Source organism: Tauraco erythrolophus, chromosome Z (genome assembly GCF_009769465.1).
Source record: "Tauraco erythrolophus isolate bTauEry1 chromosome Z, bTauEry1.pri, whole genome shotgun sequence".
NCBI lineage: Eukaryota > Metazoa > Chordata > Aves > Musophagiformes > Musophagidae > Tauraco > Tauraco erythrolophus.
This window is the reverse complement of record NC_141496.1, coordinates 43,325,418-43,351,235: the sequence shown is the minus strand read 5'-3', so window position 1 is coordinate 43,351,235 and position 25,818 is coordinate 43,325,418. Positions and strand designations below refer to the sequence as shown.

General features: G+C 43.7%; 2 protein-coding genes across 2 annotated transcripts in view; one reads left to right on the top strand and one right to left on the bottom strand.

Moving 5' to 3' along the window:
• The first annotated feature begins 1,523 nt into the window (after window positions 1-1,523).
• RNF20 (ring finger protein 20) lies at window positions 1,524-20,292 on the top strand. The gene is made up of 20 exons (XM_086629522.1): window positions 1,524-1,579; window positions 1,823-1,993; window positions 2,129-2,296; window positions 2,405-2,552; window positions 2,712-2,894; window positions 4,119-4,237; window positions 5,099-5,245; window positions 5,434-5,511; window positions 5,634-5,753; window positions 7,046-7,225; window positions 7,421-7,556; window positions 8,203-8,324; window positions 9,752-10,149; window positions 10,750-10,867; window positions 14,898-15,047; window positions 16,020-16,232; window positions 17,325-17,450; window positions 18,541-18,681; window positions 19,020-19,121; window positions 19,351-20,292. Exons 2-20 carry the CDS (start codon window positions 1,865-1,867, stop codon window positions 19,525-19,527), a joined length of 2,955 nt encoding a protein of 984 aa, XP_086485648.1. The 5' UTR covers window positions 1,524-1,579; window positions 1,823-1,864; the 3' UTR covers window positions 19,528-20,292.
• A 4,643-nt stretch (window positions 20,293-24,935) lies between these two features.
• GRIN3A (glutamate ionotropic receptor NMDA type subunit 3A) overlaps window positions 24,936-25,818 on the bottom strand; it is a 76,411-nt gene continuing 75,528 nt past the window's right edge. Inside the window, exon 9 of the mRNA XM_086629243.1 lies at window positions 24,936-25,341. Within this exon, the coding sequence (XP_086485369.1) occupies window positions 25,005-25,341 (337 nt within the window). The 3' untranslated portion in view covers window positions 24,936-25,004. The remainder of the gene's footprint in view (window positions 25,342-25,818) is intronic.

Genomic DNA, 25,818 nt, shown 5'->3' with positions numbered 1-25,818 from the left:
ATCTGTTTGGGGAGAGAAGAATATGAATAGCTTCGGTCTGAGGGTAAGGTTGAGTTCCTAAAGAAACTAGGAACCTCCTTTAGGACCCTCCTAAAAGAGGGTCTGTGGTCATCAAAACTTACTGGGTCAGGTCCCAGCATACAGTATGTGACGAAGGGAGTAGTGGGGAGCAGGGGAGCTGGAGCTGTGAGAGGTGGTGTCAGGAGGCAATGGAAGAAATATTTTGCCCGTGGACAAAAAACGTGAAAGGCAGTAGTCACTGGTGGCTCACTGGACTGATAGGTAGCAGTAGGCTGATAGTAGCTTTTAGTGACAGTTGTTATTCCCCCCACCCCCTCCAGTGGCCTAGTCTTTCTAGCTAAAGTCAGTGCCTACTGAGGTCTGTTGCTAAAAGGAGGAAGAGGGTTAAGTGGAAGTTGTCTTTGTTTATTTTTTAATTTTGAGATGTATTTAATACTTAGGTTAAAAGGCAGGTTACAGGAACGTTTTATGTGCTGTTTCAGTAGCTCATTTAGAAATAATCTGTATATTATTTTGCATCTGGTGAAGGGAAATGCCAAGATAAAGTGCTTGTTAAAAGATAAGATTTGCCAAAGCAGTGTACCAGCTTAATCTTAAAAATACAATAGCCTTGCTACTTTCAATAGAACTGCTCAAGTAAAGCAAACGTGTAAGAACTGGCAGGTTCAGTTGTAACTCTTAGTTTAACTGTAAATGCTGTTATAGATTTAAATGGAACAATACGAATCTTACTTTTATTTACTTCTGGGTTTCATTTAGTTTAGAGGTAGAGAGAGATCTGCAGATTGAGTTGGCAGAGCATCAGTGAGTATGGAAGAAGAATGCTGCTTGTGTCTAATGAAGATCTAGTTGGTTTTGTTTTCCATCTCTAGCTGCTATATTTGTTTTGGAAACCCTCTAAGGAGATACTTGTTATTTTACTAAATAATATTTTAGGGAACTGCAAGAAATACTGCTCAAACATAAGAAAAAAAAGTTTTAATGCTGAGGATCGTCAAGTACTGGGATAGGCTGCCCAGAGACATTGCCAGTTTTCTGTCTCCGGATATACTCAAAAGCTGACTGGCCCATGGCAGCCTGCGTTGGCGGATCCTGCTTTATTCAGGAGCACTGAGCAGATGATCTCCAGAGATCCCTTCCAGCCTCGCTGTTCTATATTTCTGTAACTAGTAGTTGAGAGCTTTTCAGATTGCATTGACTTGGGTATAAATACTCTTTGTACATGTCTGTCTCTCTTGTAATACACAGGAAAGCTCTTCAAATGGGCCTTTACAAACCTTCGCTTGGAATCACTGTTCAGTTCCATAGGATTTGTAAGACCTCTATGTAAGCTCTTACAGGGCTTATCTTCAAGGTGTTGCTGCCCTCGACTTTAACTAGCTTTGAATGTTGATATAGTAAGAACGATTTGGTTGGTATGAAGTGAACTGGTGCTACACATACACAGTCTCAGTTGCTTGTTAAAGTCTAACCCAGATCATTTTTGTTAGTACAGGGAGAGATCAAAAAAGCAGAGACTGAACCCGCATGAAGATTTTTTTCCAAAGAGCGTGATAAGGTACAGTGCTTCCATTTATAGAGCAGTGGATTTTTTTTCTCATCAACTGCTGTTTGCAGTGCTAATCCTAATGGTGTCTTTTAAGACTTAGTGTTTGACCAGTATTTTCTAAAATCTTTGGAGTTATGTCGGTACTGTGTTGGATATCGTGTTGCCATGACTGATCAATACGTTTAAAACTCTAAATTGATAGTGTGGATGTGTGTTTGCTGGGTTTTTTAAATAGTGTTCTTTAATATTCAGGAAGAACTTAAAGAAGGTGGGAGTCTATATGCTTTGGCCACCATGTCTGGAATTGGTAATAAACGGGCAGCTGGAGAGCCTGGCCCTTCTGCACCTCCAGAGAAGAAGGTGGGAGTTGAAGATTCAGGGACCACAGTGGAGACGATTAAGCTTGGTGGCGTTTCTTCAACGGTATGTCTTCCTTGCACAACCCCAGTCAACTTCTTGCTTTTTTTAAATCTGGAAACATAAATATCTCTCTGCCTTCTGTATAAGCCCAGTGATCTGGCTTGTGTGGAATGTGCCCTGGCTTATGCTTCTGCACAGGAGGAGATGGACATCCGGACCCTGCAGAGCAAGAACAGGAAACTAGCAGAGATGCTGGACCAGCGGCAAGCCATTGAAGATGAGTTACGGGAGCACATTGAGAAGCTGGAGCGTCGGCAGGCCACTGATGATGCTTCTTTGCTGATTATCAATCGATACTGGAATCAGGTTAGTAATACACTTTGTGGTTTTATTTGCATTGTTCTTCTTCTGTTTCCCTGCACTCTTTTTATTCACATCCATTCTTTTTCTTGTCTTGCCTGTCCCATCATTCAGTTTGATGAAAATATCCGCATCATCCTTAAACGCTTTGACCTGGACCAAGGTCTTGGAGACCTTTTGTCTGAAAGAAAAGCACTGGTTGTACCAGAGCCTGAACCAGACTCGGACAGTAATCAGGAGCGCAAAGATGAGAGGGAACGAGGTGAGACACCTGGCTGGGGACAGTGGGAAAGATGGATTTCAGCTGTGGAAAATGTTCATGTCCCATTCTAAAGGGTGGCAGAGGCTCTCTGTTTGTGAAGACTAATGACATGTTACATGCCAGAGCACATTTACTTTTTACGTCTCTTTCTATTCCCAGGTGAAGGACTGGAGCCGGCATTCTCCTTCCTAGCCACTCTAGCCAGCAGCACTAGTGAGGAGATAGAATCTCAGCTGCAGGAGCGTGTAGAGTCCTCCCGCCGTGCTGTTGCCCAGATTGTGACAATGTACGACAAGCTGCAGGAGAAAGTGGATGTTCTGACCCACAAGCTGAATAGTGGAGGTATGATCAAGGTGGCTGATACTCAGGGATGCTCATCTACCCCCAGCTTAGACATGATTCTGCATTGAAAGTGTTAAGGCCTAGTCCTTCTTGTGCTCCTTTGTTTTCCAAAATAAATTGGCTTACCTTTCCAAACTCTCAATAGCCAAAACATCTAATAAAGACGAGTACTACATGCCAGAAGTGTATTACAACTGCGTTTAAATTTGAATGCTAAGAACTCTGCCCAGTGTGTTTGGCTAAGGGCTTGTTTCTGCCAGTATTGTGTTCAGGCACCTGAGCAGTTACATATTATAGTTGAACCTTACCACCCGGCTGTCCTCAGCCACTGTGTAAAAGACTTAATGCTTACAAGTGAAGAAGTGAAATCAGTATTGCAAACTGACATTGGACTCCGTGCAGTTTAGTAAAAGGTGTAGGAATCACCAGCTTCTCGGTTTCCACTGAGTTTTGCGCAAAATGGTAGCTACTTACTCCCTTGATACACTTAGTGTAGCTGTCTGTGTTGAACTCAAAGCAGAATTCTGCAAAAGAAGGCCAAATGACTAGCTTCTGAAAATTAATGTAGTGGATTCTATTTACACTCAGATGACCGTTTGAAAAACTTCATTATCTTAAGGTTGCAATTTAATCTTTTGAATTGAAATTTAGGTGGAATATCAACTCATCCTTGGTTTGCCTTCTGTCCTGAGTGCTCTGTATGCTCTGATCAAGATACTGTGGCAAGTCTAGCATTGGTGTAGCAAAACATTACTGTCCTTAGTTAGCAGTCTACTCCTCTGTAGTAGCATTGGCATTAGTGCAGTGTGAGCCTTTACTCGGTTGCTGTACTTGTCATCTGGTGTGTTAACTCAAGCCACCTGTTGTAGAAGCTTTATGCATGAATTTGATCTGCGTTAGAGTGTCACTGGGTTACAAAGGCATGTTCTGGATTGCTGATACTGACACAATTGGAGTGATCTCTGACATGAGAGGATGGTAACTGACAATTAGAAATGTGTAGTATCTTAACTGCAGACAGTCTTTTGTTTAGTGAATGCAAGTCAAAGCTCAGTGTGGCTCGAGATCAGACCCTCAGGAACCACCTGCTGGAGAGATACAGTATGCAGATGTTAAAACCAGAAATTTTTTTTCCTGTTTTCTTTTTTCTCTCTTTGCTGTTTAAGAATGAAAAACAATCTTCCTTGATTTCAGTTCATTTATTTTTCTTTACGCATCTTTCAGATATTTCATTGATGGAAGAAGCAGTCCTGGAGCTTAATACCTACCTCTCACATGAAAATGGACGGCTGCAGGAGTTGGCTGATGTTCTTCAGGAGAAGCACCGAATCATGTCTCAGGAGGTATAAAAAGGAGAAAGAAATAAATCTGCCTTGGGGTCCTGCTTAGAATAATTTGTGGTTGCCATAGTTTGGAAAGCAGGTTATTTTCTTGGAGAGGGACAGGAGCAACACAGTTTGAAAGTTGCCTTCTGAACAATGGTTGTGGAAAGGGTTGTTGTTGTGGAGAACCATACATAGATTTTCTGTGTAATTTGGATTGGTTTGCTTGTTACAACTTTGAAGGAAATAGTAAAACTAAACGAGTGTGTCGAATAGATTTAATGTAAAAAGACAACAAGAGTAGAGGAAGTGGTAAGGTGGTCCTAAGGTGGTTGTGTAAACATCTGAGATGCTTGACGTGACATTCCTGTAATTTCAAATTCCTTGGTTCCTCTGGGTTGTTTATGAAAGTGTAACAACATTAATTACAAGATGATCCCAGTAATTAAGAGACTCATGTTATCGGCAGTATTTGTTTCAGAGGTTTCAATTTCTTTAAAAACTGTGTTAATGCTGGCCTTGCTCAGTGTTAGACCGCCAAGCGCTTCAGTGGTTTGTAGAGTAGATGAATATATGGATTGAAAAGATTTAAAAAAAAAAAAAAAAAGCCTTTGCATAAGCTGAAGTGGCTGCCTCTGTACTCTGCCAGATATTACCAGCTTCTTGCTCTTTCTCCATTTTCAGTTTTGTCTTATTTTCTTTACTGCGTTGGGATTCAGCCAGTGTAAAATTCAGGACAGTTCATTGAGTAGACTGTCACCACAGCAGAAGATGGTGGAAAGCACATGAATCTGGGATAAGATGAACAAGAGGAAAAATTAATACTGAGCAGTCTGAGAAAATGCTGATTCTGTTCAATATGCAACACTCTTTTGATTGCAGTTCTCCAAGCTGCAAGAAAGAGTTGAGACAGCAGAATCTCGGGTGTCTGTTCTGGAAACTATGATTGATGATCTTCAGTGGGATATTGACAAGATACGCAAGAGGGAGCAGAGGCTCAACCGGCATTTGGCAGATGTTCTGGAACGTGTAAGCACCATCCTCTTTCCCAGGAAACCAGAGAAATGGGTGTAGTTTTGAGATGTGTGACATCATCTTATGGTGCTTTGCTGTGGGAAGTGAGAATCCGTAGTGTACCATCTTTGGTCTTGAGTATGCTGTATCAGCAGTCTTGTCATTTAATTGGATGTCAATGAAATCTCTGGCCTTTTTTGCAGGTAAATTCCAAAGGCTACAAGGTGTATGGAGCTGGGAGCAGCCTCTATGGGGGCACGATCACCATTAATGCCCGCAAGGTAATGTTGGGGCTTGGCTGTGGGCAAGGGGGAGAATACTGTTACCATGTAAACAGTTACTTAATTAGTACCCTCAATAGATCCATTATCAGTGGGATTTACAAGCAGTTTATCCCCAACAGTTTGAGGAGATGAACGCGGAGCTGGAGGAGAATAAAGAGCTTGCTGGGAATCGCCTCAATGAGTTGGAGGAACTACGCCAGGATCTTGAGGAGGTAACAACACAAAATGAAAAACTCAAGGTGAGATATCTGTACCTATTGGAGGATGAAGGTGTTCTGTGTGCTTGGTTGCCGTCTGACTTGCTGTACTGTGTCTTTGGAAAACCTCATTAATGCTGTCCTGTTCTGTGCTTGCTCTTTAGCTCGGTTATATAATGTACAAAGTACAGTTTAGAAAGTCTGTGTGACTTACACTTGCAGCTCAGTGCGTTGGTGACACCATGCGGTCATCATTGGAGATTGTAATGGTTTCTTATTTCCTGTTCTCCATTCTGATCTATTGAGTACATTTTAATGTACATTTAAAACTAATTTCACCTCTCTACAAGTATTGACCTCTTACACCTTCCCCTCACACTGTGCAAGTGGGACTAGAGAACTGAAAAAATCATGGAACTTGTATGGGAGAGCTAGGCTGTTGAAAGAGTGTGTGTGTATATATATATATATGTATATATATTTCCCAGTATATATGAGTTATTTCCCAGTGTGGTAGAATACACAGCATGTGAGTTTCTTATGACTTAAAGGTGGTAAGACAAAAAGCTGTGAGTCTATAGTAGATAAGTATATGATACAGATGATAATCTAAATTTTGTCTTAGTGACGAATAGATCTGTTAGCCTGTTATAAGAAATGTCTGAGCTGATAACCCAAGTTTCAGAGATGAGATTCCAGAATCTTGAGACACCTCTAAATTCTGTTTATCCACATGAGTTTGTTCTGAGAGAAACACCACTTGGCTTACAATTTTCTTTTTCTCTTAATTAGTGTTAAGCTATATGTGCGTATATATGTGTCTATTTCAGTGCTGGTAGTCACAACTTTTTTTGGTAAGGAAAATTCAGATTCTATACTTCGGCTTTCTCTCATTTCTCTTCCTTTCAGTCATTATGTGTCTTACTGGTAGAAAGCTAATATAACGCTTGCTTGCACATGTATTTTCTCTAGTTTTCTATCATACTTTTCTATGTGTCTGTCTTTTATTGATTTAGGTGATTATGTTTTTACAAACATATAATGTTTTATATCATGTTTTCCAAGCTCGTATCTTTGAGAGAAACTATTGCAGGTTCTGAGAATCAAAAATTGTCATGTGACTATGCCAGAGAAACAGCCTGGTGCATACAGAGAAAGCACAGACTTTTAAAATTGGTACTGAAGCATATCTCTTGCATCCACTTCACAGCAACGCTGTTAAAGTTTGATTTTTGTCTTGTGGCAGCTTGATTCACTGTTCTCGTGCCTTGGAAAATAGATATGAAAGACGAGATGTTTTTTCTTTCTGTGGTGTTTTGTTGCGTGCTGACTAGGTTGAGCTGAGACGAGCAGTGGAAGAGGCTGTGAAGGAGACCCCAGAATATCGCTGCATGCAGTCCCAGTTTTCTGTTTTGTATAATGAGAGTCTCCAGCTGAAGGCACACCTTGATGAGGCCCGCACTCTGCTTCATGGCACCCGCACCACACACCAGCGCCAGGTGGAACTAATTGAGGTAACACCACTGCTCCATCATGCCTGGAAACACTGACATCCTATTGACCATCACTGCTGGGTCTGGGTTGCTCTGGGAATGCTCAGGAAGTTTATCTTTCTGGCAATAATTAATCTGTACTGGTACTTCATGTTGATGAGGTGAGAGCTATGCCAGAGTCGCAGCACCAAGTCCTGTCCCCTTCTCGCTCCTCAGAGGGACGAGGTCAGCCTTCACAAGAAACTACGCACAGAGGTGATTCAGCTAGAGGACACCCTGGCACAAGTCCGCAAAGAATATGAGATGCTGAGGATAGAGTTTGAACAGACACTTGCTGCCAATGAACAAGCAGGTATGGAGTTTTTCTGTGGTGCTTGAAAACAAACAGCATCCCCTCCCCCATGCCTGTAGAGGCTGCATTGCAGTAAAACACCTGGTTTGACTCTTTGTCTTTTATTGTTAGAAACCTGTCAGAACGAGTATTTATCTCAAAAACTAAAGCTTTTCACATGTTTCATGGGAGATCATTTCCATGTTATCTGACTTCCTTTTAGATGCTGCAAAATACATAAATTTGGTTTATGACGGAGTATTTTGCATTATTCAAAATCACTTTAGGGGGGAATTCGTTAGAAGTCTGGAATGACAACCTGAATAGGAAGCCAGTAATTTTCAAATTTCATCAGAGGAAATAAAGAAGTTATGTCTAAAGTAGCATTTAAATCTGAGATATTTTTTGTAGCATGACACATTTTCCTTAGGAGCATAGAAAAAAAAATAATATTAAGTGGGGAAATTAGGAGTGGGAATTTGCAAGCACTTATGGTTGCATGTAAAACTGCATGACATTTTTCTGCACGTATTGCTATTGTGGGGCAGAATAATAACCTTATGTTGTTCTTTGTCATTTTTACTTAGCTTGTTCTGCATCTTCATGAAAGTCCTTACAGAAAATTGGCAAAGTGTGGTTTGTTACAGTTTTGTTTCTGTTTTTGTAGGCCCAATTAATAGAGAGATGCGTCATCTCATCAGCAGCCTTCAAAATCACAACCACCAGCTGAAGGGAGAGGTTTTAAGATACAAGCGGAAACTGAGAGAGGCCCAATCTGACTTGAGCAAGGTATCAGAGCAGGAAATCATAGAATCATAGAATGGTTAGGGTTGGAAGGGACCACAAAGATCATCTAGTTCCAAGCCCCCTGCCATGGGCAGGGAAACCCTCCACTACACCAGGTTGCCCAAAGCCTCATCCAACCTGGCCTTGAACACTTCCAGGCATGGGCCATCCACAACTTCTCTGGACAACATCTTCCAGTGCCTCACTACCCTCAATGTGAAAAATTTCTTCCTTATATCTAATCTAAATCTCCCCTCCTTCAGTTTAAATCCATTGCCCCTTGTCCTATCACTACACGCCCTTGTAAAAAGTCCCTCTCCAGCTTTCCTGTAGGCCCCCTTTAGGTACTGGAAAGCTGCTATAAGATCACCCTGGAGCCTTCTCTTCTCCAGGCTGAACAGCCCCAACTCTCTCAGCCTGTCTTCATAGCAGAGGTGCTCCAGCCCTCGGATCATCTTCATGGCCCTCCTCTGGACTTGTTCCAGTACCTCCATGTCCTTCTTATGTTGGGGACTCCGGAGCTGAACACAGTATTCTAGGTGGGGTCTCACGAGAGCTGAGTAGAGGGTCAGAATCACTTCCCTTGACCTGCTGGCCACAATTCTTTTGATATAGCCCAGGATACGATTTGCTTTCTGGGCTGCCAGTGCACATTGCCGGCTCATGTTGAGCTTCTCATCCACCAGCACTCCCAAGTCCTTCTCCTCAGGGCTGCTCTCAATCCATTCTCCACCCAGCCTGTACTTGTGCTTGGGATTGCCCCGACCCACGTGCAGGACCTTGCACTTGGCCTTGTTGAGCTTCATGAGATTTTCATAGGCCCACCTCTCCAGCCTGTCAAGGTCCCTCTGGATGGCATCCCTTCCCTCCAGTGTATCCACAACACCACACAACTTGGTGTCATCTGCAAACTTGCTGAGGGTGCACTCGATCCCACTGTCCGTGTCTCCAACAAAGATGTTAAATAGCACTGGTCCCAGTACTGACCCCTGAGGAACACCACTTGTCCCACGCCTCCACGTGGACATTGAACCGTTGACCACAACTCTTTGAGTGCGACCATCCAGCCAATTCCTTATCCACCGAGTGGTCCATCCATCAAAACCATGAAAGAGCAGAACGTGCGTAGGAGAAAGGGGAATACTATCACCCTTTCCTGCAATATCAACCTTTCTGATATGGCACACAGGATGCAAAGTAATTTTCAACGGAGCTCTACACTCTCCTGCTTTCACTTACCAAATTGAGTGGTCTTCCTTTGTAGCCGTATAGTACTCCATGAAAAGTAGTAGCAATTATGGAGGAGGCATGCAAACATAGATCTGGGAAGACCAGGGAAGGGGGATAAGGTAGATTTCTGGCTAAGAACTTAATGGTTTGTTTTCTTCTGTGTCTTCTTTCTTGCGTCTTCTTTCTTTCTTCTTCAACAGATCCGCTCTCGCAGTGGTAGTGCTCTCTTACAGTCCCAGTCCAGCACTGAAGACACAAAGGAGGAACCTCCAGAGATCAAGCAGGAACCTGATGATCCTTCTGCCCAAGTGTCTGTCCTCAAGGCTGTTTCTGAAGATGTTAATGAAATGAAAGCTAGGCGAGACGAAGAGGAACGGGAGCGAGAGAGACGGGAGAGGGAGAGGGAACGAGAGAAGGAAAGGGAGAAAGAGAGAGAGCGAGAGAAAGAGAAAGAAAAGGAGAAGGAACGAGAACGGGAAAAGCAGAAGCAGAAGGAATCTGAGAAGGAGAGAGAGTCCAAAGAGAAGGAGAAAGGGAAGCATGAAGATGGGAGAAAGAAGGAGGCTGAAGTGATCAAGCAACTGAAGGCTGAGCTCAAGTAAGAGTTGTTGTCCCTCTCTTTCCTGCTTGAGTAGTGCCTGAACTGGGGTGTTTGTGTGAGATGACTTGTAGCTCGCTTTTACAAGATTAGTTTCAGTGGAGTGAAGTGAGAGTTTTCTGGCACCCTCTATATCTGCTTGTGATTTGGACAATGTAGTAACATTTCTTGTACTGCAGCCTAAGGCGTGAATTACCAAACCAGATACTTCATAGTGTGGGTCAAGTAATCTTTACTTGCTGCTGTCATAACAATTGCATAAAGCTTTTCAGCAGCAGGTTATTAATAAAGGGCACAGTAGTTGCCTTTGTCTTGGATCAGTACCAAAGCAGAGATGGGTAGTTTGATGCTTACTATTAGGGTACCTGTTTCCTCCCCACGGTGCTGCTCTTGGCTTTTCAACTCATGTGTTGGAGCTTGTTTCTTTTCAGCCTCCAGCCTGAACTCCTTTCACGTTACAAGGGTAAGAGGAGCCAAGGATGACTCCATATGCATACCGTGTGGGAGATGAAGAGAATATTGCTCTGACTCTCATGCTGGATATGTAACAGCATAGCGTTCCTGCTGTGTTCTCACAGTTCTCTACCTCCCTCTCTCCAGGAAGGCCCAGGAGAGCCAGAAGGAGATGAAGCTGTTGCTAGATATGTACCGCTCTGCCCCCAAAGAGCAGAGAGACAAAGTGCAGCTGATGGCAGCTGAGAAGAAGGCAAAAGCTGAGGTAAATCTCACTTCTCTTCCCTTTTTAGTGTGTTACTTAAAACTTATTTTTGGATGCTCTGCACCTGAACTGTGGTATTTTTGTCTTCAAAACTGGAGATCTTTCCTCTTTTCATCTTCGTAATTTATAAGAGAGATTGGAATGGTCTGGAGAGGAACAGGGAGGTTTTGGGATGTCCTCCTCTGGGAAAGGATGATCCCTTTGCCCAGGCTGAGGGACACAGCTCGCACTTTCTCAGTTGCAGATTCAACCAGTAGTGAAGCTGAGCACATGCCCCAGAGACATAGATACACAGAAGACACGGCCATGGCCAGTCAGACTGCCGCAGACTGAGTGCTGCCTTCAACAGCATGTGCGTACAGGACTCACAAAACACAAGTGTAGACAGACAAGTCCCCTTCCTCCTCTTCAGCTGGTAGAGATAGAACCTCAATAGTGCAGGCACATGCACAAGAGTCTCTAGGTTCACGAGTACACACACGCTCTCAGACCTCTCAAGTACCAGCATGGCCCCTCTGTCTGTCTGGTACCCCTGTGATCCTGGGCCCTCTTACCTTCTTCACATACAGGTCTCACCTGTAGCTACAACTTATTCCATGCAGCACACATACACGTAGGGTACAGATTAGATTACACAGAGATAGTTAAGAAAATATTTAACAAGAACATAGAAGGAGTTAGGAGAGGCCGCGGTGACCATGTGCAGGGCTCAACTGGACAAGTGTGTACTGACTGTCCCGTTTTACATGTGACCGGCTCCTTTTATACCCTTCTTGAATGCTAATTTTTTCATCCTTGCTTTTGTTTCCCCTGCACGTCCCTCCTGGGTTTGTACAGATCTGTCAATTCCCACAGCCCTCTTAATCCAGGATCCACCCCTGGTTTACAGTCTTATCAGTTGCAAAGCCCAGGTTGATCTTCCTGGAAGTGGTGCCTGTAGTTTCTTGGTAGCTTATCAGCTATTGTGACGGAGGAGGTTTGTTTCTTGTCTTTGTCTCCATGTCTGTTTTGTTAGGTCTGTGTTTCTGTATATTTTGTTTCTCGTTTCCCCCTTCCCCGCCCCCCTCCACCTTAGTTTCCCAAGTGGCAGGGTCCACAGTCAGATAACATTGCTGGAATAAGCATTCTCACACCCTTGCATGCTGTCATCATTTAGTGTGACTGACCAGGTTTGGCTCTCATTGCTGTCTCTCATATAATTTGTCCGTCAGGTTTGTGTCTCTGTATGTTTTGTTTATGGTTTCCTCCTGCTCTTGTAGCCTTTTTTGTATTGAAAAGGGGCCTTGACCAGACATTCTTAAAAGAGCAGACGCTCTCCATCCACATAGTAATGTTCCTGCTCTGATAAAGGACGCAATGGAATTTTCAAGGGTTTTGAAATCAAGATTTTGGGCCTACAGCCCATCTTAGTGGTCCATCTGCCAGTAATACGCTGTCTTATCCAGATGAGATGGGTGTTATTTTCCCATGCTTCAAAGGCAGTTTCTGCCATATTTCAGAAAATTGTAGGGAAAACAGGCTCTTAACAATGTTCAGGCCACACTCTTGTGTTTAGAATCATAGAATTTCTAGGTTGGAAAAGACCTTAGAGATCATCCAGTCCAACCGTCCCTAATCCCCCATTAAACCATGTTCCTGAGCAGTTCATCCACCCTTTTCTTAAACACATCCAAGGATGGGGACTCAACCACCTCCCTGGGCAGCCTATTCCAGTGGCTGACAACCCTTTCAGAGAAGAAGTTCTTCCTAACATCCAACCTGAACCTCCCCTGACTAAGCTTATACCCAGTTCCTCTTGTCCTATCACGCATCACTAATGTAAAGAGCCCTTCCCCCACTTCCCCACCATCCCTTCTCAAGTATTTGTAGGCCGTAATGAGGTCTCCCCTCAGCCTCCTCTTCTCCAGGCTAAACAGCCCCAATTCCGTCAGCTGCTCCTCATAAGTTTTATTTTCCAGCCCCTTGACCAGTTTGATCGCCCTTCTTTGGACTCGCTCCAGGAGCTCAATATCTCTCTTAAAGTGAGGGGCCCAAAACTGGACACAGTATTCCAGGTGCGGCCTCACCAGTGCCGAGTACACGGGCAGGATCACTTCCCTGTTCCTGCTGGTCACACTATTCTTGATACATGCCAGTATCCCATTGGCCTTTTTGGCCACCTGGGCACACTGCTGGCTCATATCAAGCCGGTAGTCAACCAACACCCACAGGTCCTTCTCCACCAGGCAGCTCTCCAGCCACTCCTCCCCAAGCCTATAGCGATGCTTGGGGTTTTTACACCCCAAGTGAAGGACTCTGCACTTGGCCTTATTAAAGCTCATGCCATTGGCCTCAGCCCAACGATCCAGTCTGTTCAAATCCCTCTGAAGGGCCTCCCTACCCTCAAGCAGATCGACACAGCCTCCCAGCTTGGTGTCGTCCGCAAATTTACTGAGGGTACATTCAATCCCCTCATCCAGGTCATTGATAAAGATGTTAAACAGAACTGGACCCAGCACTGAGCCCTGGGGAACCCCACTGGTGACCGGCCTCCAGCCAGATTTAGCCCCATTTACCACCACTCTTTGGGCCCGGCCATCCAGCCAGTTTTTAACCCAAAGGAGGGTGTGCCTATCCAGGCCAGCAGTTACCAGTTTTGAAACCAGAACACTATGAGATACTGTATCGAAGGCTTTACTGGGGTCAAGGAAAACTACATCCACAGCCCTTCCCTCATCAAGCAGGCAGGTCATCCCATCATAGAAGTTGATCAGGTTTGATTGGCAAGACCTGCCTTTCATAAACCCATGTTGACTGGGCCTGATCACCCGGTTAACCTGTATGTGCTCATTAATAGCACTCAAGACAACCTGTTCCATGACTTTGCCTGTCACCGAGGTCAGACTGACAGGCCTGAAGTTCCCCGGATCCACCTTCTGCCCTTTTTTGTAAATGGGGGTAACATCCGCCAGCCTCCAGTCCAGCGGAACTTCCCCAGTGAGCCAAGACTGCCCAAAGATAATGGACAGGGGTTTGGCAATGACATCCGCCAGCTCTCTCAGGACTCTCGGGTGGACACCATCAGGCCCCATAGACTTGTGGGCATCCAGTTGGCGAAGCAGATTCTTGACCCATCCCTCTTGGATCACAGGAGCTTTGATCTGCTCTCCCTCCCTGCCCTCAGACACCATAGGTCGGCTCACCTGGCATTAAGGACCTCAGCCTTGTCCTCATCCCTAGTGACTAACATACCCGCTGTGTCCAGTAGGGGCTGGAGGTAATCTTTAGCCCTCCTTTTGTTATTAATGTATTTATAGAAGGACTTTTTGTTGTCCTTTACAGAGCAGGCTAGTCTAAGTTCCAGTTGGGCTTTTGCCCCCCTGATTATCTCCCTACATGCCCTAACTTCCTCCCTATAATCCTCCCTGGACCCCTGCCCATTCTTCCAAAACTTATAGACATGCCTTTTTCTTTTGAGGTGTTCCCAAATCTCCTTGGTCATCCAAGCTGGTTTTCTACCCCGGCGACTCGATTTCCAGCACACAGGGACAGCTCGCTCCTGTGCCTCTGGAATTTCCTTTTTGAGGAGTAACCAGCCCTCCTGCGCTCCCTTACCCTTGAGAGCTGTCTCTCACTGTACTCTATCAACCAGACTTCTAAACAGCCCAAAGTCAGCTCTCCCAAAGTCCAGCTTGGCTGTTTTAGTGCTCCCCCTTCTAACTGTCCCTAGAATTGAGAATTCTATTATCTCATGGTCACTATGCCCCAGGCGTCCTCCAACCGTCACATCTCCTACGAGACCTTCTCTGTTCATAAACAGCAGGTCTAGGGGAGCACCTTCTCTAGTCGGTTCACTGACCAGTTGTGATAGGAAGTTGTCCTCCACACACTCCAGGAATTGCCTAGACTGTTTTCTAACTGCTGTGTTATACTTCCAGCAGACATACGGTAGGTTAAAGTCACCCACAAGGACAAGGGCTAGTGAGTGCGAGACTTCCCCCAGTTGTTTAAAAAACAGTTTAGTGTCATTTCTGTTTTGTCTTTGCTGTAGTTGGAAGAACTGAGGCAGAGGGTGAAAGAACTGGAAGACAAGGAGAAAAAGGAGAGTAAAAAGATGGCTGATGAGGATGCCCTCCGCAAGATCCGAGCAGTGGAAGAACAAATTGAGTATTTACAGAAGAAACTAGCCATGGCGAAGCAGGTGAGAAGTTTGATGAGTTCTGTCTTGGCTGAAGCACCTGGGAAGGAACTGCCTTCAGGTTACAGCCAGGAAGATTACGTGAGAAAAGGAATTTCTGTTTCTGTGTATGCCAGAGATGTCAGTTTTGTCTCTATTTATGGAAGGGGAAAAAACCCAACTAGCCAAAAAAAACAACAATGATAAAAAACCCCCACAACACCAGGGTGTCACAAAGCTTACGGTGGGGGGTAGTGGGGAATGTTTAATTGTTTGTGGCCTAGGTGAAGAGCAGAGAGGAGAGATGGCTGGATCAGCCTTTAGGGGAGTAGGTTGCAATTTCTTTTTAAAAGTATTACCTGCACAGTTCATGTAATTAATACATGCGCATGATACTGTGACATACCTTCTTCCACAAAGAAGAGCTTAATCTAATGATAGGAGAGCAAGTCCGCCTCAGCAGGGGAGAGGCAAGCCAGTGACTTAACATGTACTTTTTTAGAATTCAGATTCTTTTCCTTATAGTACAGATCTGTTCTGTCCTGTCACTTACTCCTCTAATGTTGAAGTGGCCGAAGGGAGTTTAAGGAGTTTGACAGCCCCAAGTTGGAAGTTGTCGAGTTGTCCATCCGTAGAATTCTTGGCTTAGTATGTATGACAGCTACTCAGCTGGCTGCCTCATGTTTTCTGCAGTTGGTTTCTACCCAGCCCTGGCAATGACTGTGTCACAGCTGATTTTTGCCAGCATACAAGCCACAGTCTACGAATGCTTATGAAGATGACTGTTTCTTTTCTACACTTTCTGATTTAGGGCATCACTGCTGTGGTGCAGACTTCTAGGGAGCACTTTTTTCTGGTTGCTGGGAAGATACTGTTCTCTGATGCTGAGACATCTTCCTTCGTCTGTGCTAGATGTGGTGTCTCTGAGTAAAATGTTCAGGGTCATTGTAGGATGTACAGGATACAGTTTTGCCAGAGCCTGTGATTCTTTTGCAGGAGGAAGAGGCTCTGCTGTCAGAAATGGATGTCACAGGCCAAGCCTTTGAAGACATGCAGGAGCAGAACATCCGCCTGATGCAGCAGCTGCGGGAGAAGGATGATGCCAATTTCAAGCTGATGTCAGAACGCATCAAGTCGAACCAGATCCATAAGCTGCTGAAAGAGGAGAAGGAGGAGCTGGCAGACCAAGTTTTGACACTGAAGACACAGGTAACCTGGGAGGAGGAGAGAGGACAATAGAACTGATGGGGGAAGGTGGAGGTGTTGTGGGTTAACTCTGGTACGCAACTAAGCTCCACGCAGCCACTTGCTCACTCCCTCATAACGGGATGGAGAGAGAATCAGAAGGGCAAAAGCGAGAATAGTGGTGGGTTGAGATAAAGACAGTTCAATAGTTAAAGGAAAGCTGTGTTTACGAGCAAAGCAAAACAAGGAATTCATTCACTGCTTCCCATGGCAGGCAGGTGTTCAGCTGCCTCTAGGAAAGCAGGGCTTCATTATGCATAACAGTTACTTTGGAAGACTAACGCCATATTTCTGAACATTCCCCTGCTTCTTCCTTTCCACCAACTTTTATTGCTGAGCACAGCATCATATGGTATGGAATATCCCTTTGGTCAGTTTGGGTCAGCTGTCCCATCTGTGTCCCATTCCAGCTTCTTGTGCACTCCCAGCCTACTTGCTGGCAGGCAGCACGAGACGCGGAATGTCTTGATGCTGTGTTAAGTACTGTTCTGCAATAGCTAAAACAGTAGTGTGTTATTGATGCTGTTTTGGTCCCAGATACAAATTGTAGCACCGTATGAGCTGCTATGAAGAGAATTAACTGTATCCCTGACAAAATCAGTACAGAAGGGAATGTTTCTCTAATTGTCCTAGGTATGCTGCATCAGACTTGAAAGGGTCCTGTCTTGGTAAGAAACAGAGACTGCTGTATGAGTATAACATGTCCTACAGGTTCATTGCTGTGGCGAGCAGGAGGGAGACAGAAAGTGGGAAGTAATTTGCTTACACCAAGGTGAAACTGTTCACTTGCAGCAGTTCTCTAAACCACCTTCCAAAAAGCAAGACATGTTTGTTGTGAGTATTTGACTGCTGAGTTTCAAAGTATTTGCCAGAGAGGTCTGGGTACACCTATAAGACTGCTAGTGTGTCAGTTCAGGGAGAAAAAGGCAAGCTGAAGAGGTACTCCTTGGTGATGGGGAGGCAGGGATAGTTTAAGCATGCAGCTTTCATGACAAGTCTGAAGACCTGCAGAACATGCATTTCAATCCTTCTGTACCTCCTGTCTCCCTTTCCAAGGTGGATGCCCAGCTGCAGGTTGTACGAAAGCTGGAGGAGAAGGAACACTTGCTGCAAAGCAGTATTGGAACGGGCGAGAAAGAACTAGGTCTCCGAACACAGGCCCTGGAAATGAACAAACGCAAGGTGAGTGATTGCTTGATTTCCTCTTGGATTGTAAGATGGAGTTGTTGCTTTGTGGGAAGCACAGAAGGCTTCTAGTTCTCAGTGGTGTTACGGAACCTGATATTCCCTGGTTTTGGACTAGTATACCAGAAGGCTGAGGAGTCCCAAAGAGAGTTCTGATTAAAGTATTGTAGACTGATGTTTCCTTTGAATAAGGACAAGGAGGTCATAGGTGTTCCTGTAACAGTCTGATTAGGGAGCTGAAGTAAAGTGCCTTTAAAAGGAAACCTGTCATGAAAGAAGAGGCAGCAGCTAGATGAAGTTAACTGAGGTCAAAGCTTTTATAGGAAAGATGAGGTAACTAAAAGGAAAATATGACTGGGCAATGTTAAGACCTTTAACAAATGTGTATGATCAATATAGTAGGTCTGTTACAAGTAAAGTAGGACTAAGTCTCATGGTCAGTGCTGCCTGTGTTGTTAAATCTTTAGTAGAAGTACAGGAATGCAATTGAAACAGACAGAAGGAAAGCAGAAATATCATGGGGAAGAGGAGATGGGAGGAATTCAGCACAATCACTTGTGCTTAGTAACACAATCTGTGGTATTGAAGGAACTTGGGCAATAGATTCATTGGTGCAGGGAGAGTTAGAGAGTGATAGGAGAACTAGTCAAGAGAGAAAATTATTAAAAAATAAGCACTTATCTTGCAGTTTTGTCTAGTTCATCCTTAGAATGCCTAAACAATTTAATGGAGAAAATGTAGAAGGTGGAAGGCTGAAAATACTTGAACATGAAGAGAATTGTGTGGTTAGAAGTATTTTTCTAAGTGACATGCATTGCAGTGTGACACGGGTTGGCTCTGCTGAAGAGGAATGTTAGAGCTAAATGATTAGAACTTGTTAATAATAAGATACCTTGCTGTTGAAATAAGGTTTAGGGAGTATTTCTGGTTATTCCATTTGGAAGTACCGAAATTAGATTGAAAAAATAAATCTCCAGAAGGCCAAGGAGTATTCTGTGAGCAGTCTTGGATTGCCAGGCAGAGGGACTAGAAATCACTAGAACTCTTTTTCCATGTTGGGTACCTCTATGCTGGTTTTCTTTTTCAGGCCATGGATGCAGCCCAGCTTGCAGATGATCTGAAAGCCCAGTTGGAGCTGGCTCAGAAGAAGTTACATGACTTCCAGGATGAGATCGTGGAAAATAGAGTAACGAGAGAGAAAGAGATGTTCAACTTCAAAAGGGCTGAGGTATATACCTTGTGTACAATCCTTCAAGATCTATCTTATTTGATGTCTGTCTCCTTGTATGTTGAGCTTGGAGTGGGTTTCAACTACACTACTTTTGGGGGGGTCCAGTTTCACTTTGATTTCAGCTTCATCAAGTCTTGGCTCTTTTGGGTTTTGTCCACTGATAACTGACAATATATGTGACACCAGAAGATAATGTAATCTGTCGTAAATCTGTTGGACTATCAGGGATGAGAGTATGGGTGGACTGACTTAGCCAGGTGCACTGTTGGCTGGGTGCTAGTTCTCTGCAACAGACAATATACTGCTCATTTATTTGGTCTCTTGTTTTTATGCAGGAAGATATTTCTAGGTTACGCAGGAAGCTGGAGACCACTAAGAAGCCTGACATGGTTCCCAACTGTGATGAGATACTGATGGAAGAAATCAAGGATTACAAGGTGAGCAGCTATTTCTATCAACTTCCCCCTTTAACTCTAGTCAAAAGGCTCTGTAGTCATGTTTTTAGTATTTGACATCTTTTGTCTGTACTCTGGCATTGTGGACTTATCATGCATTGAAGAAACCACCTTCTCCTTGTGAGGAATAGAAGGACCTTCAGCATCAGTCATCTTTTAACATATCTAGTGCAGTGCAGTGGGCATTCACTGTAATATTTCTGTCTTGCAGGCCCGCCTGACCTGCCCATGCTGTAACATGCGCAAAAAGGATGCTGTGCTCACGAAGTGTTTTCATGTCTTCTGTTTTGAGTGCGTGAAAACACGCTATGACACCCGGCAGCGTAAGTGCCCCAAGTGCAACGCTGCCTTTGGTGCCAACGACTTCCACAGGATCTACATCGGTTGATTCTTTCTACTGGAGCGACGGAAAGTTGCCGCTTACGCTGACCACCCAGCCTCCCTCACTGTCAGTGATTGTTACCTTTGGGGCAGTCAGTGCTTCTGTCAGCTGATCTGCAGTCTCTCCTGGGAAGTGTGGTTAGAGTATGGAAAGAAACAGGTTCTGGATCTTGGTTCCTTTCTTGTCCTTTTTCTTTTATTCTTGCCCTCAGTTTTTGTGGATTCTTTGTGCCTGGGAGGATGTTTCTCATCCATCACTTTCACACTGCCAAGTTAGGAACATCTAGCTGAAGTGTTACCTTGATGGGTTGGAAGGTATCTGTGGTGCAGCAGAGATAAATGAGGCCTTTATTTGAGGAGTTTGCTTTGGATGTTAATTATTAAATCCCATCAAGGTATGGTAGTGTGTCTGAGTGAGTAGTTTCCCAGTTAAAGGGCCAAATAATGAATGAACAGGTACATCTGGTACACCTGTAGACTTCAGTGAAGTGACTCCTGAGATATGTATCTTCCTGAGTCAGGGCAAGAATCTGTGAAGGCTGGTGCATTAGTAAACAGAAGAGGAGAAAGATAAGATGTTGGAGAATCTTTGAAAATAGTGTTCCACTGATGAGTCATGGTTGATGTGGATGTCTTCCCCTAGGTTGAGGCATTGCTGTCATTGCCCTTAAGTTTCCAGAAGATAATTTGTAGGGGTTACTTTGTTGCAACTATTACCACAAAGATTAATCTTGTAATGCACAAAATCTAATAAAAGCTATTGCCTGGGTTATTTTTCTGTTTTTCTTGTCTCATGTAGTATCTATGTGTGCTTCTGTCCTTTGTCCAGTTGTTGGAAACATTTTTCACAAGCTTTAAGTTTCTGAAGTAGAGAGATTAATTTCTTCCTTCCTCTGTTTGCAAAAAATAGTTAACTAAAACAACCGTCCTTCTTTTGGCTGTATCTTCACTAACTTATTCCTGACACAACAGAAGGGCCAAGATGCTCGATTATTTATGCAGTCATTTTGTCATGGCCGCTGGGAATTTTGTGAAAGGATAGATTATAGTCTCTATGCTCCCTGTAGTGCAAGGCTCTACTTGCTCCTAAAATCAAAACGTGAAGTCATTTATTTACAACATTCCTTCGTAGGGTATAGTGTTTTTCCTGTAAACTTAATTTTCTTGGAAGGTGCAACTGTCAGAGGTTTGTCTCCTGTGTCCCTTCCCTGAATTATAAAATCTGTGTTACCTTCCTGTATTCCCTGTAGGAAATAACATAAACAATAGTAAAGTTAAAGCAATTAATCGCAGACGGCCTTATGGTATGCGTTATTATTTTTTATCTTTCTGAAAACATTCCTAAAATATGAATCAAACTTTGTAAATTATTACGAATCCTGAAAAGCAAGAAGGAACACATGACTTTATTTTTGCAAGGGGAAGCTGGGACGCTGAGAGTTTGTGGTATGGCTGAAGTTTTGTTACAGTACGTGTAGAAGGAATGAAAGCAGAACCCTCTCTGCTTTCACTGGAAGTTGCTGCCTGGATTACAGTTTGTGACATCAAGTTGGAGAAAACGGTGCATGAGGAAGACTAATGCTGATGGTAGATTTTGTGGTGCAAATGCTTGTTCATCAAAACCAGGACCTGGGTCACCAACAAACTGGATGTTCCAACAGCTTTGCTCTAATGGCAGACTTCATTTTACAGCTGCGAATGACAATCTGAATTAAACAGTCCTTGAAGAGGTGCAAAGCCCCTTTATCCTTTCCCAGTCATTAAGTCACATCACCTTCCTACTGGAAATCAAGCTTGAAACCTATGTGTGTACTGTCAGTGTTGCTTTTGCTCTGGCCATGGTAGGAAACAAACACTTGAAACAGTCTGGGTTTGTTTCACAGATGAGGTTTGGAAACTCCTATTTTCTTTCCTCACCAAGAAAAAAGTATTTTCTTATTTTAAAATTCTATTTTAACCTCAGGAAATCCTTGAAGCTCACTTTGAAAGTGGCTGGATTTCATTCTGTGCTTATAATTTAAACATTGAGAGACAGTGCAAATTTTAGATGATCTCTTTCTACGTACCAGAATTAGAGGAAATAATTAAAAGTTTATCAGGACTAGAAGTATTTTAGGGTAAAAGAAGGCAAGGGATGACAAGTGTTATCAAAAAAATCTGTCTAGTGTCTCAGCCACAGTAGTTAAGTGTAAACGAAGAAAAAGCCTCTCTAGCCTTGACAATGTGTGTGCACATGTATTTTTTTTATGTATGTATTTGTTTATATCTGAAGAGGAGTGGCTTTGCAAGACTTTAGCTTAAATCTTTATGCTTAATCAGCAGGGTTTTGGAAGAGCATTGTTATCAAAAGGCAGCCTATAAATATGAGAATTGCGTGTCATGGGCAGAATAAATTAATGTGGAATGATGAACTGGAAGTATAAGGTAGGTTTTTGGGTTGGGTTTTTTTGGCGTGTGGTTTTTTCATTTTGATTTTTGGTTTGGGGGATTTTTTTTTTTTTAATCCAAAATAGCAGATGGGTCAAGCTAAAATAAAGCTGCAGTGGTAATCTTCTTTGATTTTTCTTCTTGCTACCTGTCTTGTACACGATATAAGAATCTCGGGACTAGCCCAGGCCAGTTGATGTCAGTAGCGTGACCCTGTGTCAAGCAGGAGAGTCATCACCTGTGTTGTTCCTTCATCCAGAACCCATCTGTTGTCCTTCATATCTGTCAGCTGAAGTTATTTTTTTCTTGTGATAACTGAAATTGGAAACGTGTTTGACTGACTTCCGTCCTGTAAATCTCCTGCGCTCCTCTCCCATAAGATCAAGCTAGTCCTAAGGGTAGTGCGGTGTTTCCAGTCTGCTGGCTGTGACCTGCTGGTAAGCAATGATCTCTTGTGCTTTCTCCCCTGTGGGCTTTATGATGCTAGATGTGTCCAGGGCACTGTAGAATCCAGACAGGATGAAATCCATGAGGAATTTTAAGTTCCTCCTTTGATCTGAGGAGGGAGGAATCAAACATGAGGCCCAACAATATGGACAGGCCAGAATCATCGACAGTCTCCAGTGTTTCTTGTCATAGCCAGACCTCCCCCCGCTTATGCAGACTGCAGGCATTGACATGCGTGTGATACTATCCCACAGAAAGTTATGGCAATCTTTATCTCCTATGGGATCATACTGGAGCAATAGCTGAATAAGAAAGTAACACGCCAATTGTTTCTCTGGTAGGCAACCGTAACTTGGACCTTCTCCCAAAAGGCTTCTAGTTGGTGCTGCAGTAATTTGGAGCAAGCCCTCTTCTGCCTTTGACATGGGAGTAGCTTCTAAGGCACTCACCAGAAATACAGACTTTTGCTTAACATTAATTATTAGTTGGTTGACATTTTTCACTGAATTTCTTTTTTTTTTTTTTTAAATGAAGAGTGCTTTGTTGAAAGATTGGGTGTTTGATTTGAACTAAACCACACATTTTTGTTTCAAATTGTTACCATTCTCAATTACTTTTTTTTTTTAAATTTTCTGGGCTCATGCATGTAGCAATAAGGACATAGCAAACTGTTGATAAACATACTGATAAAATTGGGCTGAAACACTTCTTTCCTAGTGTTTGTCTCATAATAATGAAAAGAGCAGTGTTCATCTGTTCTAACCAAATGGATGATGGAGGTTGTGAGGTACGGGATGCTACACCAATAAAAAGCTCCTCCTAAAAACCTGATTATCTAAATGAGGGAGGGAGGGTAAGAGCAGGCAACAAAAGTAATGTAAGTGATTCGCCCCTAGACATTTAGCTTGAGAGGAGCAAGGAAAGATGGGACAGCCTAGGTCTTTCAGATGTAGCTGATGTGCAAGGCTCTGGATCCCACATTCCTGTTTTACATCCTAATTAATTTTATGTCCTGTGGTATTGACTCTATTGGAAGAAGCAGACACACTTGCTGTCTAAAAGCAGAGGCCAAGGACTGAGCAGGGAATAGAATATGAACTCCTCTTGATGAGGCTTGTTAGCCTGAGTATCGCTGCTGTCAGCTTTTGGTGGTCCCTGCAGAGCTTTTCGTTTGCGAGTGTTTTTCAAAGGGTGAAGGTGCAAAAAGGTAGAATGCCTTTTTCAAACCTAAAAATAGTTTTAGATCTCCCTGTAGCCTTTACACCATGCTTGGTGAGAACATCACCCCTGGCAACATTCATGCAGGTGGCTGGAGATACAGAGAAGGTAAAAATTACTTTGGTGATGTATCTGGGAGACCAGAGTTGGAAAATTCTGATAGTGTTACAAATGTTCAGTTTCTCTGTAATATGGGATGTATTGGGAAATGTTGTTTAAAAATTCAGAGAAATCCTGTTTAAATAACACAGCCAGTTGGGTTGATGCAGTATTTATTCGATGCTGAACAGCTTACTCTTCCTTCCCCTCTACTCATCATCCAGGTGGTAGAGAGCTCCATTCAGTACTTTGCCTTTGAAACTGCAGCTCTCATCTTCCTTCACAGTGAGCCCTGATCCCCAGGGAGGCTTTGGTGACTCCCTTGGACTTTGGTGAGAGCTTGGTGTTAGAATAAATCATGGACCAGAGCCCCTTTATGTCACTTTGGCTGTGAGAAAGAACCTTACTGTCAACTGAAGACAGATAATATTAAGGGAGTAGTGTCACATTGGTAAATACCTCACCTTTGGCAGCAAATATTGATTTACAGTACTGCCACCTCTCCTCCCCTCACCCTTGCTCTGTGCCACCATGAACCCATCCCCATGCATCAGCCAGTGCAGCTGTTTGCGTGGCTTCTCTCTGGGTGGGAGTGGAAGCCAAACTTGGGCTCAGAAGCACACAGAGGTGGTGGTTTGTTTTTTGCCAAGTTATTTTTAAGCTGGGTGAGTTTCTTTATCACAGTCACAGAGCAGCCACATCTGCGTTTGTGCTGACAGAGCTGAGGGAATGGTGTGCACTGGGATTGCCACCAAGAATCTGTCTTGATGAAACCACAGCCTGTGACAGGAGGAAAGGGATTGCCAACGCAGAACTAGCACCTGGCGTAATGAGGCAACCATCAGGGGCCTTAGGATGAAGGGAGACTAGACCCATAGATATCGCAACAAAAATGTACCAACAAGGGACATGCTTCTGATCAGCAATTCAAATTTCCTTCTTTTTTTTTTCTTTTTTTTTTTTTCAAATAATGCACAGAAAGGCCTAAAAAAGTGGGTAAACTCACTGTACTGTCAAGTGGAGGAACCAGGAACTCTCACTGTTCGGATGTTCCTTGTTTCTCCAGTCCCTTGGGAATGGCTGATGTTTGCCAGGAGAATGAGAAACTTGTTATGAAAGGAGGAGGACTCAGCGGGGTGGCAGTGGCTGTGGGCTGCTGCAATTCTGCTCTCATGAAGAGCGTATTGCCTGCTTTATTTTTGCACCTCTTTCTGGCATTACAAAAGTGTGTTACAAACTTTGCAGAGGAAGGGGAGAAAGGAAGAAAAGGGGAAAGGGCCCAGGTGTGCTGGCCTAGGGCTCTGCAGTCCTGTTTGTCCTCTGATACTCTTCCAGCTCTGATTTCCTGTCCATGGCGAGTTGCAGCTCCTTCTTAATGATTTCAATCTGTTTCTCCAGCTCTGTAAGCTCTTGCATCACTGAGGTCCTGGCAATATTGAGGGACTCTGCTTTCCCGTTGGTCGTTAAAGAAGCCGGAGTCTCCCCCCTCACCTGGGGCAGAGGGATGTCTTGGTGCTGTCGGATCGTCACCTCGTTTTGCCCTTCATTCGTGCAGATATATTTTTTCCGGTGACAGTTGCCCAGATTGGCTGTATTCCACACAGAATGCTGGCTGTTCCCTACATGGGACCTGAAAAGAGATGTGAGAGTTAATACAAAATCACAGCCTGCTCTTGTGTGTATGCAACCCTCCCCTGTGAGCCACCCTACTGGAAAACATGCTGCTACTGTTACAAATTACGTAGGGATATTATTCCTTTATCCTTGGAATTTTTTGTCTTAAGAAGCACAAATCATCAACGCAAACGGCCAAATTTTTGTGATTAAACCATAGCAGAAACTAGAACAGAACCCTAAAATTCATCTTCCCCAAAACTATTTTTGTTAGTTTTGACATCAGTCCTCTCAATTCCAGCTCAGGAAAATGTGAGTCCTCCTGCAAAGCCTTCTGAAAGCTTTTGTGGTTGCAATGTGCTAAGTTCATTACAGCATTAGTCCTTTGTGTGTTAGTACTCTGTGCTAGCTTGGGCCTTTGCTACCATGGAGGAGGAAAGACGCTGCCTGGAGTTGGTGTGGAGAGATGCAGGGGATGGCGTGCCTTTTGAAG